The sequence below is a fragment of the Heterodontus francisci genome, chromosome 7 (assembly GCF_036365525.1).
Source record: "Heterodontus francisci isolate sHetFra1 chromosome 7, sHetFra1.hap1, whole genome shotgun sequence".
NCBI lineage: Eukaryota > Metazoa > Chordata > Chondrichthyes > Heterodontiformes > Heterodontidae > Heterodontus > Heterodontus francisci.
Window position 1 is genome coordinate 8,551,270 of NC_090377.1, and position 18,355 is coordinate 8,569,624.

The 18,355-nt window shown below is 44.5% G+C and overlaps 1 protein-coding gene across 1 annotated transcript in view; it reads right to left on the minus strand.

The window, feature by feature from the left end:
• The window catches only part of LOC137371661 (glial fibrillary acidic protein-like), a 151,208-nt gene that overhangs the window by 25,333 nt on the left and 107,520 nt on the right, over positions 1 to 18,355 (minus strand). Inside the window, exon 6 of the mRNA XM_068034458.1 lies at positions 11,360 to 11,553. Coding sequence (XP_067890559.1) covers positions 11,360 to 11,553 — 194 coding nt within the window. The remainder of the gene's footprint in view (positions 1 to 11,359; positions 11,554 to 18,355) is intronic.

Here is an 18,355-nt window from a genome sequence, read left to right on the forward strand (position 1 = left end):
GATGTGGGCGTCGCTGGCTAAGCCAGCATTTATTGCCCATCCCTAATTGCCCTTGAGAAGGTGGTAATGAGCTGCCTTCTTGAATCGCTATAGTACTTGGGGTGTAGGTACACCAACAATGCTGTTAGGAAGGGAGATCCAGGACTTTGACCCAGTGACAGTGAAGGAATATAGTTTCAAGTCGGGATGATGTGTGGCTTGGAGGGGAACTTGCAGGTGCTGATGTTCCCATGGATATGCTGTCTTTGTCCTTCTAGGTGGTAGAGGTCGCGTATTTGGAAGGTGCTGTCTTGGTGAGTTGCTGCAGTGCATCTTGTAGGTGGTAGACATTGCTGCCACTGTGCATCGGTGGTGCAGGGAGTGAATATTGAAGGGGATGAATGGGGTACCAATCAAGTGGGCTGCTTTGTCCTGGATGGTGTCGATTTTCTCTTGTGTTGTTGGAGTTGCACCCATCCAGGCTAGTGGAGAGTATTCCATCACACTCCTGACGTGCCTTGTAGATGGTGGACAGGCTTTGGGGATTCAGGAGGTGGGTTCCTCGCTGCAGAATTCCCAGCCTCTGACCTGCTTTTGTAGCCACAGCATTTATGTGGCTGGACGAGTTCAGTTTCTGGTCAATAGTGACCCCAGGATGTTGATAGTGGGGGATTCAGTGATGATAATGCCATTGAACATTAGATTCTCTCTTGTTTGAAATGGTCAATGCCTGGCACTTGTGTGGGGCGAATGTTACTTGCCACTTATCAGCCAAGCCTGGATGTTGTCCAAGTCTTGCTACATATGGACATGGGCTGCTTCAGTATCTGAGGAGTCACAAATGGTCATCAACATTGTGTAATCATCAGCGAACATCCCCACTTCTGACCATATGATGGAGAGAAGATCATTGATAAAGCAGCTGAAGACGTTTGGGCCTAGGACACTACCCTGAGGAACTCCTGCAGTGATGTCCTGGGACTGAGATGATTGACCTCCAACAATCACAGTCATCTTCCTTTGTGCTAGGTATGATTCCAACCAGCAGAGATGTTTTCCCCCAATTCCCATTGACACCAATTTTGCTAGGGCTCCTTGATGCCATACTCGGCCTTGATGTTGAAGGCTCTTTTGTCCATGTTTGGACCAAGGCTGTAATGAGGTCAGAAGCTGAGTCACCCTGGCGGAACCCAAACTAAGCATCACTGAGCAGGTTATTGCTGAGCAAGTGCTGCTTGACAGTGCTATTAACGACCCCTTCCATCATAGTCGGGAGTAGACGGATAGGACAGTAATGGGCTGGGTTGGACTTGTCCTGTTTTTAGTGGACAGGACATACCTGGGCAATTTTCCACATTGCCGGGTAGATGCCAGTGTTGTAGCTATACTGGAACAGCTTAGCTGGGGCATGGTTAGTTCTGGAGCACAAGTCTTCAGTACTATTTCCGGAATGTTGTCAGGGCCCATAGCCTTTGCAGTGTCCGGTGTCTGCAGCCATTTCTTGATAGCACGTGGAGTGAATTAAATTGGCTGAAGACTGGCATCTGTGATGCTGAGGACCTCAGGAGGAGGCCGAGATGGATCATCCACTCAGCACTTCTCGCTGAAGATGGATGCAAATGCTTCAGCCCTGTCTTTTGCAGTGATGTGCTGGGCTCCACCGTCGTTGGGGATGGGATATTTGTGAAGCCATTGTCCACCACCATTCACGACTGATGTAGCAGAGCTGCAGAGCTTAGCTCTGATCCGTCGGTTGTGGGTCTTCTGTTTGGAATGCAAGTAGTCCTGTGTTGTAGCATCACCATGCTGACACCTCATATTTAGGTCTGCCAGGTGCTGCTCCTGGCATGCCCTCCTACACTCTTCATTGAAGCAGGGTTGGCTCCCATGACTTTATGGTAATGGTACAGAACAGGATATACTAGGCCATGAGGTGACAGATTGTGGTTGAGTACAATACTGCTGCTGCAGATGGCCCACAACGCCACATGGATGCCGAGTTTTGAGTTGCTAGATCTCTTCGAAATCTGTCCCATTTAGCATGGTGGTCATGCCACACAACATGATGGTGGATACCCTCAGTGTGAAGACAGGATTTCATCTCCACAAGGACTGTGCAGAGGTCACTCCTACCAATACTGTCATCTGTGACATGTAGATTGGTGAGGACGAGGTCAAGAGTTTTCCCTCTTGTTGGTTTCCTCGCCATCTGCAACAGACCCAGTCTAGCAGCTATGTCCTTTAGGACTTGGCCAGCTTGGTCTGTGGTGGTATTACCGAGCTACTGTTGGTGGTGGACATTTAAGCCCCCACCCAGAGTACATTTTGTGCCCTTGCTACCCTCAGTGCTTCTTCCAATTGGTGTTCCACAAGGAGAATCGCTGATTCATCAGCTGAAGTGGTGGGGGGGTGGGGGAAGTGGTAGGTGCTAATCAGCTGGAGGTTTCCTTGCCCATGTTTGGCCTGATGCCATCAGACTTTGTGGGATCTGGAGTCAATGTTGAGTACTCCGAGGGCAACTCCCTCCCGCCTGTATACCACTGTGCTGCCACCTCTGTCCTGCCAGTGAGACAGGACAGGATGGTGATGGTGGTGTCTGGGACATTGTAAGGCACGATTCTGTAAGTATGACTATGTCAGGCTTTTGCTTGACTAGCCTGTGGGACAGCTCTCCCAATTTTGTCACAAGCCTCCAGATGTTAGTAAGCAGGACTTTGCAGGGACGACAGGACTCGGTTTGCCACTATCGTTTCCAGTGCCATGGTTGGTGCTGGGTGGTCCGTACAGTTTCATTCCTCTTCTTAGACTTTGCAGCAGTTTGATAGGAGGCCCTAGAGGAGTATAGAAAGTGTCGTGGGGATACTTAAAAAAGTAATCAGGACAGTGAAGAAGGAGGATGAAAACATACTGGCGGGTAAGATAAAGGAAAATTCCAAGACATTTTATCGGTATATTAAGGGCAAGAGGATAACCAGGGCAAGAGTTGGGCCCATTAGAGACCAAAGTGGCAATGCATATGTGGAGCCGGAGGATGTAGGTGAGGTTTTAAATGATTACTTTCATTTGTGTTCACTATGGAGAAGGACGATGTAGGTGTAGAGATCAGGGAGGGGGACTGTGATATATCTGAACAAATTAGCATTGAAACGGAGGGGGTATTAGCGTTGTTAACGGGCTTAAAAGTGGATAAATCACCAGGCCCAGATGAGATGTATCCCAGGCTGAGGCAAGGGAGGAGAAAGCAGGGGCTCTGACACAAATTTTCAAATCCTCTCTGGCCACAGGAGAAGTGCCAGAGGACTGGAGGACAGCGAATGTGGTACCATTATTCAAGAAGGGTTGCACGGATAAACCAGGAGATTACAGGCCAGTGAGTCTAACATCAGTGGTAGGGAAACTATTGGAAACAATTCTGAGGGACAGGATTAATCTTCACTTGGAGAGGCAGGGATCGATCAAGGATAGTCAGCATGGCTTTGTCAGGGGCAGATCATGTCTAACAAACTTGACTGAATTTTTCAAGGAGGTGATTAGATGTGTAGATGAGAGTAAAGCAGTTGATGCAGTCTACATAGACTTCACTAAGGCTTTTGATAAGGTGCCCCATGGGAGATTAGTCAAGAAGGTAAGAGCCCATGGGACCCGGGGTAATTTGGCAAATTGGACCCAAAATTGGCTTAGTGGCAGGAGGCAGAGGGTGATGGTCAAGGGTTGTTTTTGCTTTTGGAAGCCTTTGACCAGTTGGTGTACCGTAGGGATCGGTGCTGGGGCCCTTGCTGTTTGTAGTGTACATTAATGATTTAGAACATAGGAGGTATGATCAGTAAGTTCGCAGATGACATGAAAATTGGTGGTGTCGTAAATAATGAAGAGGAAAGCATTGGAATGCTGGATGATATAGATGGGTTGGTAAAATGGGTAGGGCAGTGGCAGATGGAATTTAATCCTGAGAAGTGTGAGGTGATGCATTTTTGGGAGGACTAACAAGGCAAGGGAATATACAATGGATGGTAGGACCCTAGGAAGTACAGAGGGTTAGAGGGACCTTGGTGTACTTGTCCATAGATCACTGAAGGCAGCAGCACAGGAAGATAAGGTGGGTAGGAAGGCATATGGGATACTTGCCTTTATTAGTCGAGGCACAGAATATAAGAGCAGGGATGGAGCTGTATAAAATGCTGGTTCGGCCACAGCTGGAGTACTGTGTACAGTTCTGGTCGCCACACTATAGGAAGGATTTGATTGCACTGGAGAGGGTGCAGAGGAGATTCACCAGGATGTTGCCTGGGCTGGAGCATTTCAGCTATGAAGAGAGACTGGATAGGCTACGGTTGTTTTCCTTAGAACAGAGAAGGCTGAGGGGGGGGGGAACCTGATTGAGGTATACAAAATTATGAGGGTCATAGATAGGGTAGATAGGAAGAAACTTTTTCCCGTAGCAGAGGCATCAATAACCAGGGGCCATAGATTTAAGGTTGGGGCAGGAAGTTTAGAAAGGATTTGAGGAAAAAAGTTTTCACCCAGAGGGTGGTTGAAATCGGGAACACACTGCCTGAAGGGGTGATAGAAGTAGGAAATCTCACAACATTTAAGAAGTATTTAGATGAGCACTTTAAATGCCATAGCATACAAGGCTACGGGCCAGGTGCTAGAAAATTGGATTAGAATTAGAATAGATAGGTGCTTGATGGCTGGCACAGACACAATGGGCCGAAGGGCTTGTTTCTGTGCTGTATAACTCTGTGACTATGATACAACTGAGTGGCTTGCTCGGCCATTTCAGAGGGCCGTTAAGAGTCAACCACATTGCTGTGGGTCTGGAGTCATATGTAGGCCAAACCAGGTAAGGACCACAGATTTCCTTCCCTAAGGAAAGGACATTCATGAACTAGATGGTTTTTTTTTTATGACAACAGTCACCACTAGATTATCTTTTTAATTCCAGATTTATTAAGTGAATTCAAATTTCACCATCGGACGTGTGATTTAAAGCCAAGTCCTCAGAGCATTAGACTGGAGCTCTGGGTTCCTCGTCTAGTGACATTACCACTACGCCAGCCCCTCCCCTGGTTCTGTTCCCCTTTATCCAGACCTTTCATTTCTGGTTGTTTCCTGAATCCAGACTTTTCATTGTTGGTTCTATTCCTTTAGCCAGCTGATTCTGTTGCTCCTTATCTTGACATTACTTTTGAAGGGAATACAGTTAAGTTTATGCCATCTGTCTTTGTAGTTTAACCCATTTAGCTCTGGTATAATTCTGGTGAATCTGCATTGCACACTCTTCGTGACCAATATAACCTCCTGTGTTGCAGTGCAGACAACTGAGGCTGGAATGCTAGATGGTGTCTGACCTAGGCTCTACACTACTAAGTATAATTTTCTCACCTTAACATTCTTGCCTCTGAGATAAAGAGCAACATGGCATTACCTTTTATAATTAGTTCCCATAACTGTGTAATAACTTTGTGATTTGTATACATAGACACTCAAATCTCTTTGAGCACCACCGAGTTCCTTGTTTCTCATCATTTAGAAAAGACTCTGATTTGTCTTACTTGGTTCCAAATTGGATTACCTCACACTTTCCCACATTGAACTCCATTTGCCATAGTTTTAGCCGCTTACTTAATTTGTCCATGACCCATTGTAACTCCCTGCTTTCATCTTCACTACTTACTGTGGCTGGCAACTTAAGTGTCACCTGAAAACTGGTTCTGTTCCCCTTTATCCAGACCTTTCATTTCTGGTTCTGTTTCCTGAATCCAGACACACGTCTATTTCTTCATCCAAGTCATGAATGAATATGACGAAGAGGAGGGGTCCCAGTAGAGATCCTTGGGGAATGCCGCTTATCAGATCCCACCAGAGTATGTACTCTTACTTCCCAATTTTTCTTTTCTACTGCCAACCAATTTCCAACTCATACCATAAGGTTGTCTCCAAATCTGTACTCTTTCAGTTTTGCTGCGTCTGTTGTGCGGAACTTTATCAAATGCCTTCTGAAAGTCCATACAGACAACATCCATGGACACTACCATGTTAAGGACTGCCTCAAAAAATGCACCCAAGTAAATCAGATATGACATCATTTACAAACCGAAGCTGCCTCTCTGATCAGTTCAAATTTGTCCAAGTGCTTAGTCACAATGCCCTAATGGCAAATTTTAGTAATTTCCCCACAGCTGACATTAGACTGGCAGTATGTAGCTACCTGGTTTCTCTTTCCCACCCATAGCTTGTCCTATGATGAGAGGCTCAGTAGAATGAGACCATATTCTCTGGAGTTTAGAAGGATGATAGGTGATCTCATTGAAACAGACAAGATTCTGAAGGGGCTTGACAGGATAGACACTGAGAGGTTGCTTCCCCTGGCTGGAGAATCTAGAACACGGGGGCACTGTCTCAGGATAAGGAGATGATCATTTAGGACTGAGATGAGGAGAAACTTCTTCACTCAGAGGGTTGTAAATCTTTAGAATACTCTACGCCAGAGGGTTGTGGATTCTCCATTACTGGGTATATTTAAGACCGAAATAGATTTTTGGTGTCTCAGGGAATCAAGGGATATGGGGAGTGGGTAGGAAAGTGGAGTTGAGGCAGAGTATTAGCCATGATCGTACTGAATAGCTGAGCAGACTTGAGTGACTGTATGGTCTACTTCTCCTATTTCATATGTTCTTAAATAAAGGAGAGACATTTGAAATTTTCCAATCTAACCTCACAATTCCTGAATCAAGAGAGCTCTGGAAGATTATTTCTGATGCATCTACAATTTCCTTTCTTTCATCACTGGTTCTGAAGCTCCTTATACAGATCTTTCATCACTGGTTCTGAGGCTCCTTATGTAGACCTTTCATCACTGGTTCTGAAGCTCCTTATGCAGACCTTTCATCACTGGTTCTGAGGCTCCTTATGCAGACCTTTCATCACTGGTTCTGAAGTTCCTTATGCAGACCTTTCATCACTGGTTCTGAAGCTCCTTATTCAGACCTTTCATCACTGGTTCTGAAGCTCCTTATGCAGACCTTTCATCACTGGTTCTGAAGCTCCTTATGCAGATCTATCATCACTGGTTCTGAAGCTCCTTATGCAGACCTTTCATTGGTTCTGAAGTTCCTTATGCAGACCTTTCATCACTGGTTCTGGAGCTCCTTATTCAGACCTTTCATCACTGGTTCTGAAGCTCCTTATGAAGACCTTTCATCACTGGTTCTGAAGCTCGTTATGTAGACCTTTCATCACTGGTTCTGAGGCTCCTTATGTAGACCTTTCATCACTGTTTCTGAAGCTCCTTATGAAGACCTTTCATCACTAGTTTTGAAGCTCCTTATGCAGACCTTTCATCACTGTTTCTGAAGCTCCTTATGCAGACCTTTCATCACTGGTTTTGAAGCTCCTTATGAAGACCTTTCATCACTGTTTCTTAAGCTCCTTATGCAGACCTTTCATAACTGTTTCTGAAGCTTCTTATTCAGACCTTTCATCACTGGTTTTGAAGCTCCTTATGCAGACCTTTCATCACTGTTTCTGAAGCTCCTTATGCAGACCTTTCATCACTGGTTTTGAAGCTCCTTATGTAGACCTTTCATCACTGTTTCTGAAGCTCCTTATGCAGACCTTTCATCATCGTTTCTGAAGCGCCTTATGAAGACCTTTCATCACTGTTTCTGAAGCTCCTCAGGCAGACCTTTCATCACCGTTTCTGAAGCTCCTTATGCAGACCTTTCATCACTGGTTTTGAAGCTCCTTATGCAGACCTTTCATCACTGTTTCTGAAGCTCCTTATGCAGACCTTTCATCACTGTTTCTGAAGCTCCTTATGCAGACCTTTCATCACCATTTCTGAAGCTCCTTATGCAGACCTTTCATCACTGGTTCTGAAGCTCCTTATGCAGACCTTTCATTGGTTCTGAAGTTCCTTATGCAGACCTTTCATCACTGGTTCTGGAGCTCCTTATTCAGACCTTTCATCACTGGTTCTGAAGCTCCTTATGAAGACCTTTCATCACTGGTTCTGAAGCTCGTTATGTAGACCTTTCATCACTGGTTCTGAGGCTCCTTATGTAGACCTTTCATCACTGTTTCTGAAGCTCCTTATGAAGTCCTTTCATCACTGGTTTTGAAGCTCCTTATGTAGACCTTTCATCACTGTTTCTGAAGCTTCTTATTCAGACCTTTCATCACTAGTTTTGAAGCTCCTTATGCAGACCTTTCATCACTGTTTCTGAAGCTCCTTATGCAGACCTTTCATCACTGGTTTTGAAGCTCCTTATGCAGACCTTTCATAACTGTTTCTGAAGCTTCTTATTCAGACCTTTCATCACTGGTTTTGAAGCTCCTTATGCAGACCTTTCATCACTGGTTTTGAAGCTCCTTATGCAGACCTTTCATCACTGGTTTTGAAGCTCCTTATGCAGACCTTTCATCACTGTTTCTGAAGCTCCTTATGCAGACCTTTCATCACTGTTTCTGAAGCTCCTTATGCAGACCTTTCATCACCATTTCTGAAGCTCCTTATGCAGACCTTTCATCACTGGTTCTGAAGCTCCTTATGCAGACCTTTCATCACTGTTTCTGAAGCTCCTTATGCAGACCTTTCATCACTGTTTCTGAAGCTCCTTATACAGACCTTTCATCACTGGTTTTGAAGCTCCTTATGTAGACCTTTCATCACTGTTTCTGAAGCTCCTTATGCAGACCTTTCATCGTTTCTGAAGCTCCTTATGCAGACCTTTCATCACTGTTTCTGAAGCTCCTTATGCAGACCTTTCATCGTTTCTGAAGCTCCTTATGCAGACCTTTCATCACTGGTTTTGAAGCTCCTTATGCAGACCTTTCATCGTTTCTGAAGCTCCTTATTCAGACCTTTCATCACTGGTTTTGAAGCTCCTTATGCAGACCTTTCATCACTGTTTCTGAAGCTCCTTATGCAGACCTTTCATCACTGTTTCTGAAGCTCCTTATGCAGACCTTTCATCACTGTTTCTGAAGCTCCTTATACAGACCTTTCATCACTGGTTTTGAAGCTCCTTATTCAGACCTTTCATCACTGTTTCTGAAGCTCCTTATGCAGACCTTTCATCACTGTTTCTGAAGCTCCTTATACAGACCTTTCATCACTGGTTTTGAAGCTCCTTATGCAGACCTTTCATCACTGTTTCTGAAGCTCCTTATGCAGACCTTTCATCACTGTTTCTGAAGCTCCTTATACAGACCTTTCATCACTGGTTTTGAAGCTCCTTATTCAGACCTTTCATCACTGTTTCTGAAGCTCCTTATGCAGACCTTTCATCACTGTTTCTGAAGCTCCTTATGCAGACCTTTCATCACTGTTTCTGAAGCTCCTTATGCAGACCTTTCATCACTGTTTCTGAAGCTCCTTATGCAGACCTTTCATCACTGTTTCTGAAGCTCCTTATGCAGACCTTTCATCACTGTTTCTGAAGCTTCTTATGCAGACCTTTCATCACTGGTTTTGAAGCTCCTTATGCAGACCTTTCATCACTGTTTCTGAAGCTTCTTACGCAGACCTTTCATCACTGGTTTTGAAGCTCCTTATGCAGACCTTTCATCACTGTTTCTGAAGCTTCTTATGCAGACCTTTCATCACGGGTTTTGAAGCTCCTTATGCAGATCTTTCATCACTGGTAGTGCTCCCCATCACTCAAAACACGCTATTTATTGCTGGTTCTGCTCTTTTCATATATGGACACTTCACTGCTGGCTCTGCTCCCACCTTATCCGAATCTTTCAATGCTAGTTAGGCTCTCCACATATTAAGTCTTTTTATTGCTGGTTCAATTCCTTCATTTCCAGACTTTCTTTTGCCCGTTCTGCCCTGCACCCAACCAGCCCTTTACCCGGACCTTCCACTGCTGGTTCTGCTCCCACTTTGTGTACACATATCGTCACTGGTTCCACTGGTCTGTAAATTAAACCAGAGGAAGGAACAGGAACATCTAAAATATTAAATAAAACAAATTTATGTAAATACACAGTGGCTCTAACCTATTTTTAAAATCATTTAAGAAATTTGGGTGTTGCTCGCAAGACTGGTATTTATTAGCTATCCCTAGTTACCTTTAAGGAGGAGGTGGTGGGCATTCTTCTTAAACTGCTTCAGTGTGCTCCCACAATTCTATTAGGTGGGAGTTCCAGGATTTTGACAACGAAAAACAGTGATATATGGCCATGTCAGGATTGTGTGTGACTTTAACGGAACTTGGAGGTGATTGTGTTTCCATGCACTGCTGCCTTTAGCTTTCTAGGCACTGGAGGTCGCAGGTTTGGGAATTGCTGTCAAAGAAGTCTTGGCAAGCTGTATGTTTCTTGTTGATATTACACACTGCAACCAAGGTGCATGGATGGTGGACGCCGTAGCTATCTAAACTAGCAGATGAGGTACTGATCAAGTGGATTTCTTTTTCTGGATAGTATTGAGTTTCTGAAGTGTTGTTGGAGCTGCATCCATCCAGGCAAATGAACAGCATTCCATCACACTCCCCATTTTCACCTTCTAGATGGTGGAAAGGCATTGGGAAGTTAGGTGTTGAGTGATTTGTCGCAGAATACCCATTCTTTGACCTGCTCTAGTTGCCTCGGCATTTACGTGGTTGTTCCAGTGGAGTTTCTTTCCAGTCAATGATGTCCCTCAGAATGTCGATGCTGGATTTTGTGATAGTAATCTCAATGAATGCCATGCGGAGGTGGTTAAGCCTCTATGTTGTTGGAGATGGTCATTGCCTGGCACTTGCGTGCACAGATGTTACTTCTCACTTATCAGCTCAAGTCTGGATGTTCTCCCAATCTTGCTGGATGTGGGCATGGATTGCGTCACTATCTGAGGAATTGTAAAGAGAACTGAACGCTGTAATCATCGGCAAACAGGTACTACTTCTGACCTTATGATGGAGAGGAGGCCATTGATAAACCAGCTGAAGATAGCTGAATCTAGGACGCTGCCCTGAGGAACTCTTGCAACGACATCCTGGGATTGACACGATTGACCTCCAACAACCACAACCACATCGTACTTTGTGCCAGTTAAGGCGATAGCTGCTGGAGGGCTTCCCCTGCTCTCCACTGACTTCAGAGCTTCTTGGTGCCATATTTGGTTATGTGCTACCTTGATGTTAAAGGCTGTCACTCTCACCTTGCCAGCTGGGTGATTGGGGGAGAACTGGAACTTTTAAATAGAAGGTGGCTGAGGCAGCATACTGGGGGAGTACCTGAACGTCTGTCACTACAGGCTGTTCCCTGTATATCTATTTTGCACCACAGAAACAGTTTACTTTCACAATTTCAGAAGAAAACCATTTTAAAAAGCACAAATAAAGCCCAAGTGATGACATTTCCTAGATCTGTTAAAAATAATACTAACCTTGCTTTCTTTTCCACTTGACCCAGTAAGTTTTTGTAAGCAGCAATCTCTTGCTCAAGCTGTGTCTTTACATTTAAAAGCTCCTGATATTCATTTGAGTGACGCACAATCCTCTTTTCCAGTACTTTACTGCATTCTTTCTGTCTGTATATATCTTTGTCCTTTTCTATCAGTGAGTTCTTCATTAATTCATCCTTTTGAGAAGATAGTGATTTCAAGTAGACCAGTTACAGTTGTATTACATATAGTAGAACAGCTATGCTTTTATTACATCTAACCAAAAACTGTGGCAAAACAGTGACATTAGTTTCAGTAAACAGGTTTGTTAACTGAAAATCACTGATGAAAAGAAACTAGTATTGTTACATGTCAGCTTAGTTTAGTAGTTTTTGGGCAGAAGGTTATGGGGGAGAAATTCAGACTTACTTTGATTTACCAGGACAGGCAGCGCCAATTGCTGCTACCTGTGTGGCCCGCAAGGTGTTCTTCAAAGATATCAACAAACAAATTTTTTCCCTATGGACTGAAGAATTTAGATCAATCTAGGCTAAGGCTCCAGTGCAGTGCTGCTACACTGCTGCAATATCAGAGGAGTCTCCTTTGGAGATGTTAAACCAAGGACCTCTCTATCTGTCCTGTGGGGTCTCAGTGTCCTGACCAACAATCTTCACTCAAAAGATCTGTAGAACATTGTGGAACAACTGGAACTTAAATAGAGTGCAGCTGAGGCAGAACATTGTGAACAAACTGGAACATTTAAATAGAGCACGGCTGAGGCACAACATTGCGGGAGAATCGGAACATTTAAATAAAGCACAGCAACAGCAGAGCAGTGCAGGAGAACCGAAATATTTAAATAGAGCATGGCTGAGGCAGAGCACTGTGGGAGAACTAGAATACTTAAACATAACATGGCGGAGGGAGGAGCTACAGAGCCTAAAACAAATACAGGGAAAAAAATCTGTAAAAGTGAAGTTATGGTCAGTGCAGACAGAGGTGTGGCAGAACCCAAGGAATTTAGGTAAGCATAAACCAATCTATCATCTTAGTTAAATAACTAAATAAATATTAAGAGTAATTAATTCCAGATTAAATTGAAAACAAGCTAAACCATCTACAAAATTTTATCTAAACATCATTATTCTACTGCTAATAAATAAATAGTAACGGCTGCAGACAGCAGTATGTGGGAGTTGTCCCCAATTGCCACATCTGCTGGAAGTGTCTCTGCCTGAAGTCCCTCCAGGCCAGTCAGAGCTGGAATGTGAGTTAGAGAAACTTGGTAAATACTGTGAAATAGATTAGGCAGGAGGAGGAACTTCTGGATAGTTTTGGTGCTATCACTACAAAGTTCTATATATAATTTATAAAAAGAATAGAGCTCTCAAATAAAGTAAGGAATTTGTATCTCTACAAGATATTGAAAGGATGTACTTGCTGGTTTTGTCCAGCAACAACTCTGTTCTCTCCTGGATTAGACCAAAAGAAAAAGAGCCTCTAGGAATTATGGTCATTCAGTCAAAAGATTAGAAAACAGCCTGTGTTTTTGTGAGATTGTGCTTACCTGAGACTCAGGACTATCTGGCAATTTGGCATGATACGTCTTTGCAGATGTCAACAAAATTCTTGTCAGCCCCTGTAAAAGTCCCTTGACTTGTCCAGAATCAGGTAATCAATCCCAGAGGATCACATTCATGGAAATGCATTTTGACTCAACAGGAGTTGAAGACTACAAGTGCCAGACAATTACTTTTTTTATTTGTTTCTGGGATATGGGCGTTGCTGGTTAGGCCAGCATTTATTGCCCATCCCTAACTGCCCTTGAGAAGGTAGTGGTTAGCTACTTTCTACTACCACTGCAATCCTTGGGGTGTCGGTACAGTTAGGAAGGGAGTTCCAGGATTTTGACCCAGCCACAGTGAAGGAATGGCGATATAGTTCCAAGTCATGATGGTGTGTGACGTGGTGGGGAACTTGCAGGTGGTGGTGTTCCCATGCATTTGCTGCCCTTGTCCTTCTAGTTGGTAGAGATTGCGGGTTGGGAAGGTGCTGTCTAAGGAACCTTGGTGAGTTGCTGCAGTGCTTCTTGTAGATGGTACACACTGCTGCCACTGTGCATCGGTGGTGGAGGGAGTGAATGTTGAAGGTGATGAATGGGGTGCCAATCAAGCGGGCTGCTTTGTCCTAGATGGTGTAGAGCTTCTTGAGTGTTGTTGGAGTTGCACCCATCCAGGCAAATGGAGAGTATTCCATCACATTCTTGACTTGTGCCTTGTAGATGGTGGACAGGCACTGGGGAGTCAGGAAGGGAGTTATATGCCACAGAATTCCCAGCCTCTGACCTGCTCTTGTAGCCACAGCATTTATGTGGCTGGTCCAATTCAGTTTCTGGTCAATGATGACCCCCAGAATGTTGATAGTGGGGAATTCTGCGATCGTGATGCCATTGAACGTCAAAGGGAGATGGTTATTTTCTCTCTTGTTTGAGATGGACACTGCCTGGCACTTGTGTGGCGTGAATGTTACTTGCCATTTATCAGCCCAAACATGCATGTTGTCCAAATCTTGCTGCATCTGGACGTGGGCTACTTCAGTATCTGAGGAGTAGCGAATGATGCTGAACATTATGCAGTCATCAGCGAACATCCTCACTTCTGACCTTATGATAGAAGGAAGGTCATTGATGAAACAGCTGAAGATGGTTGGGCCTAAGATAATACCCTGAGGAACTCCAGCAATGCCGCCCTGAGACTGACATGTCTGACTTCCAACAGCCACAACCATCTTCCTTTGTGACTAGGGTCAATGAAAAATGTCAATACTTAGATTCATAGATTTTTGTTAGGCAAGGGTATTAATGGTTATGGAACCAAGGCAGGGAGATGGAGTTAAGATACAGATCAGCCATGATATATTTGAATGGCAGAACAAGCTCAAGGATCTGAATGTCCTCCTTTTCCCATGACTAATACCACTAGGAACAAATAAACTGGAAATTTATGTCATTGCTATTGCTCATAGAATGGTTAAGCAAAGAAGGAGGCTATTCAGCCTGTCGTGTCTGTACTGGCTCTCTGCAGGAGAAACTCACCTCGTCCTACTCTCTAGCCTTTTCCCCTGCACTATTTTTCTCCAGATATTTGTCCAGTTCTCTTTTGAAGGCCTCGATTGAACCTGTCTGCACCACACTCTGAGGCAGAGCATTCCAGATCCTCACCACTCACTGCGTAAAAAAGCTATTCCTCATGCCACCAGTCCTTTTCCTTAAATTAGTGTCCTCTGGTTCTGGATCCTTCAGCCAATGGGAATAGTTTCTTCTTATCTACTCTATCTAGATCCCTCATAATTTTGAACACCTCTATCAAATCCCCTCTTAATCTTCTCTTCTCCAAGGAGAACTGGCCTAGCTTCTCCAATCTATCCATGAAACTGAAATTCTTTATCCCTGGAACCATTCTTGTGAATCTTTTACGCACCCTCGCTAATGCCTTAACATCCTTCCTAAAATGTGGTGCCAGAAAGGGACACAATACTCCAGTTGAGGTCAATCCAGTATTTAATACAGGTTTAACATAACTTCCTTGTTCTTGTACTCTATGCCCCTACTTATAATCCCAGGATCCCCTACACTTTATTAACCACTTTCTCTGCCTACCCTGCAACCTTCAATGATTTGTGCACATATACCCCAGGTCCCTCTGCTCCTACACCCCCTTTAGAATTATACCCTTCTATATTGTCTCTCTTCGTTCTTCCTACCAAAATGAATAACTTCACATTTTTCTGCATTAAATTTCATCTGCCACTTGTCTGCCCATTCCATGAGCCTGTCTATGACCTCTTGAAGTTTATTTCTATCCTCCTCACAGATCACAATACTTCCAGGTTTTGTCTCGTGAAAATTTTGAAATTGTGCCCTGTACACCCAAGAGTATATATTAACATATATATCAAAAAAAGCAGGGGGTCCTAGCATCGATCTCTGGAAACCCCACCCTATACCTGTCTGAAAAACAACTGTTCACCACTACTCTCTGTGTTCTGTCACTCAACCAACATTGTATCCATGCTGCCACTATCCCTTTTATTCCATGGGCTTCAACTTTGCCGACAAGCCTGTTATATGGCACTTTATCAAATGCCTTTTGGAAGTCTACATACATCACATCAACCCCATTAACCTCATCAACCATCTCTATTATCTCATCAAAAAACACAATTTGCCCTTAATAAATCAGTGCTGGTTTTCCTTAATTAATTTGCATTTGTCCAAATGACTGTTAATTTTGTCCCGAATTATCGTTTCTAAAAGCTTTCTCACCACCGAGGTTAAAATGACTGGCCTGTAGTTGCTGGGCTTGTTCTTATACCCTTTTTCAAACAAGGGTGCAACATTTGCAGTTCTCCAATTCTCTGGCATCACCCCTGTATCTAAGGAGGATTGGAATATTATGGCCGGTGCCTCTGCAGTTTCCACCCTTACTTCTCTCAGTAACCTTGATGCATCTCCTCCGGTACTGGTGACTTATCAACTTTAAGTACAGCCAGCCTATCAAGTATCTCCTCTTTATCAATTTTTAGCCCATTCAGTGTCTCAGCTAATTCCTCTTTCACCATGACTTGGGCACTATCTCTTCCTTAGTAAAGACAGATGCAAAGTACTCATTTAGTACCTTAGTCATGCTCCCTGCCTCCATATGTAAATCCCCTTTTAGGTCCCAAATTGGCCCCACTCCTCCTTTTACTACCCTTTTGTTATTTATATGCCTATAGAAGACTTTTAATTTCCCTTTTATGCTATCTGCTAGTCTCCTCTCATACCATCTCTTTGCTTCTCTATTTATCCTCTGAACCTTCTATATTCAGCCTGTGCTCCTTGTGGAATTATGCTGTCAAAACAGCTGTCATAATTGGGGCATTGAAGGGAAGCTAGGAAAGTGCAGGAGACAGAAAGGAATAGAACGACACGCTGGTAGGTTTAGATGAAGCAGTGCAGGAGGAGAGTTGTGTGGAACATGAACACTGCCATAGACCAGTTGGGCCGAATGGCCTGTTCTGTGCTGTAATTCTATGTAATTTTCCCACATTTTAAAAAATTCATTCATGGGATGTGGGCGTCGCTGGCCAGGCCAGCATTTATTGCCCATCCCTAATTGCCCTAACTGAGTGGCTTGCTAGGCCATTTCAGAGGGCATGTAAGAGTCAACCACATTGCTGTGGCTTTGGAGTCACATGTAGGCCAGACCAGGTAAGGACAGCAGATTTCCTTCCCTAAAGGACATTAGTGAACCAGATGGGTTTTTACAACAATCAACAATGGTTTCATGGCCATCATTAGACTAGCTTTTTAATTCCAGATTTATTAATTGAATTCAAATTCCACCTTCTGCTGTGGTGGGATTTGAACCCATGTCACCAGAGCAATATCCTGGGTCTCTGGGTTACTAGTCCAATGACAATACCACTACACCACGCCTCCCCCCATAACAATAATCAATGCAGTTCAAAGATAATTCACTGTGTTATGTGGCTGAGACGTTTGAACATGATAAGGCACCATGTAAATGGATTCTACCAAATCACATCACTGGTAGTTGCACAGTTGCATATAATAACATACGCATCAACAACACATAAAATGTGTTCTATTCCAGGTTTGAGTACTTGAGTATATCAAAGTGCAGTAAACAGCGAGAAACATGTGGGAACCTGGGTTTTATAAACAGAAATATGGAGCTGGATTTTTATCAGATCTTTGGGGACGAGCAGGGTGGCACGGTGGCGCAGTGGTTAGCACCACAGCCTCACAGCTCCAGCAACCCGGGTTCAATTCTGGGTACTGCCTGTGTGGAGTTTGCAAGTTCTCCCTGTGTCTGCGTGGGTTTTCTCCGGGTGCTCCGGTTTCCTCCCACATGCCAAAGACTTGCAGGTTGATAGGTAAATTGGCCATTATAAATTGCCCCTAGTATAGGTAGGTGGTAGGGAAATATAGGGACAGGTGGGGATGTGGCAGGAATATGGAATTAGTGTAGGATTAGTATAAATGGGTGGTTGATGGTCGGCACAGACTCGGTGGGCCGAAGGGCCTGTTTCAGTGCTGTATCTCTAAACTAAACTAAACAGGGAGGCGAGAGGCTGACAAGGTGGCATGGAAGGGTGTTGGGTGACATGCCCATTGTCTTCCTGCCACTATGCAATTTGCCAGTGGCGGGTAGGTGGCAGATGGTCCTCCCATCCAGAGCCCAGTTGAGCCACTGATGTGGCTAATTAAGGAACTCTTTCCACCTTCCTTGGCATTTAACTAGCAGCTAGGGGGCCCTCTATCACATAGGGATGCCACCAGGTAAACCTTGGCAGCCTCCAGAGAGAGGGCAGGCCCTCTTTTTTGGAGCTTGTTGTCCTACACAGTGCCCCCTACCCCCACAAGTGGCAATGGCCACCCCCGGAGAAACGGCGCCGCCGGCCCACCCTGCCACCCTTGATGGGGCTTCCCTGACTGGCCCCGGTGCCCCAAGATCCCACATACATAGTTATGGTGTAGATCCATCATTGTGCCCTCTCTCTCCAGTTGCAGCCCCAGTCCCAGTGGTGCTGTTAAGGCTATTGAGCTGCCAGTGCTCTGGTTAGCTGGTCATCCTTTAATTATTTGGCTGCCTCTGACAAGATGCAACCCAAGTCTTGCTGACCGCCAAAGCGGGTTCACCCCCACTTCCCACTCCCACCCCACCCTGCTTTTGAGCCCAGAGGTGGGACTCCACTAAATCCAGCCCACAGAGTACAAAAGCCAGGAAGTTATGTGAAACCTATAAAAATCTCTAGTTCGGCCCCAGCTGAAGTATTGTGTCGAATCTGAGCTTCACACTTGAGGACGGACATGAAGACTTTGCAGAGGGTACAGAAGAGATTTATTAGAATGGCTCCAACAACAATGCCTTATATTTATATAACTCCAGGGATGAGGAATTGCAGTTCAGTGGATAGACTGGAGAAGGCTAA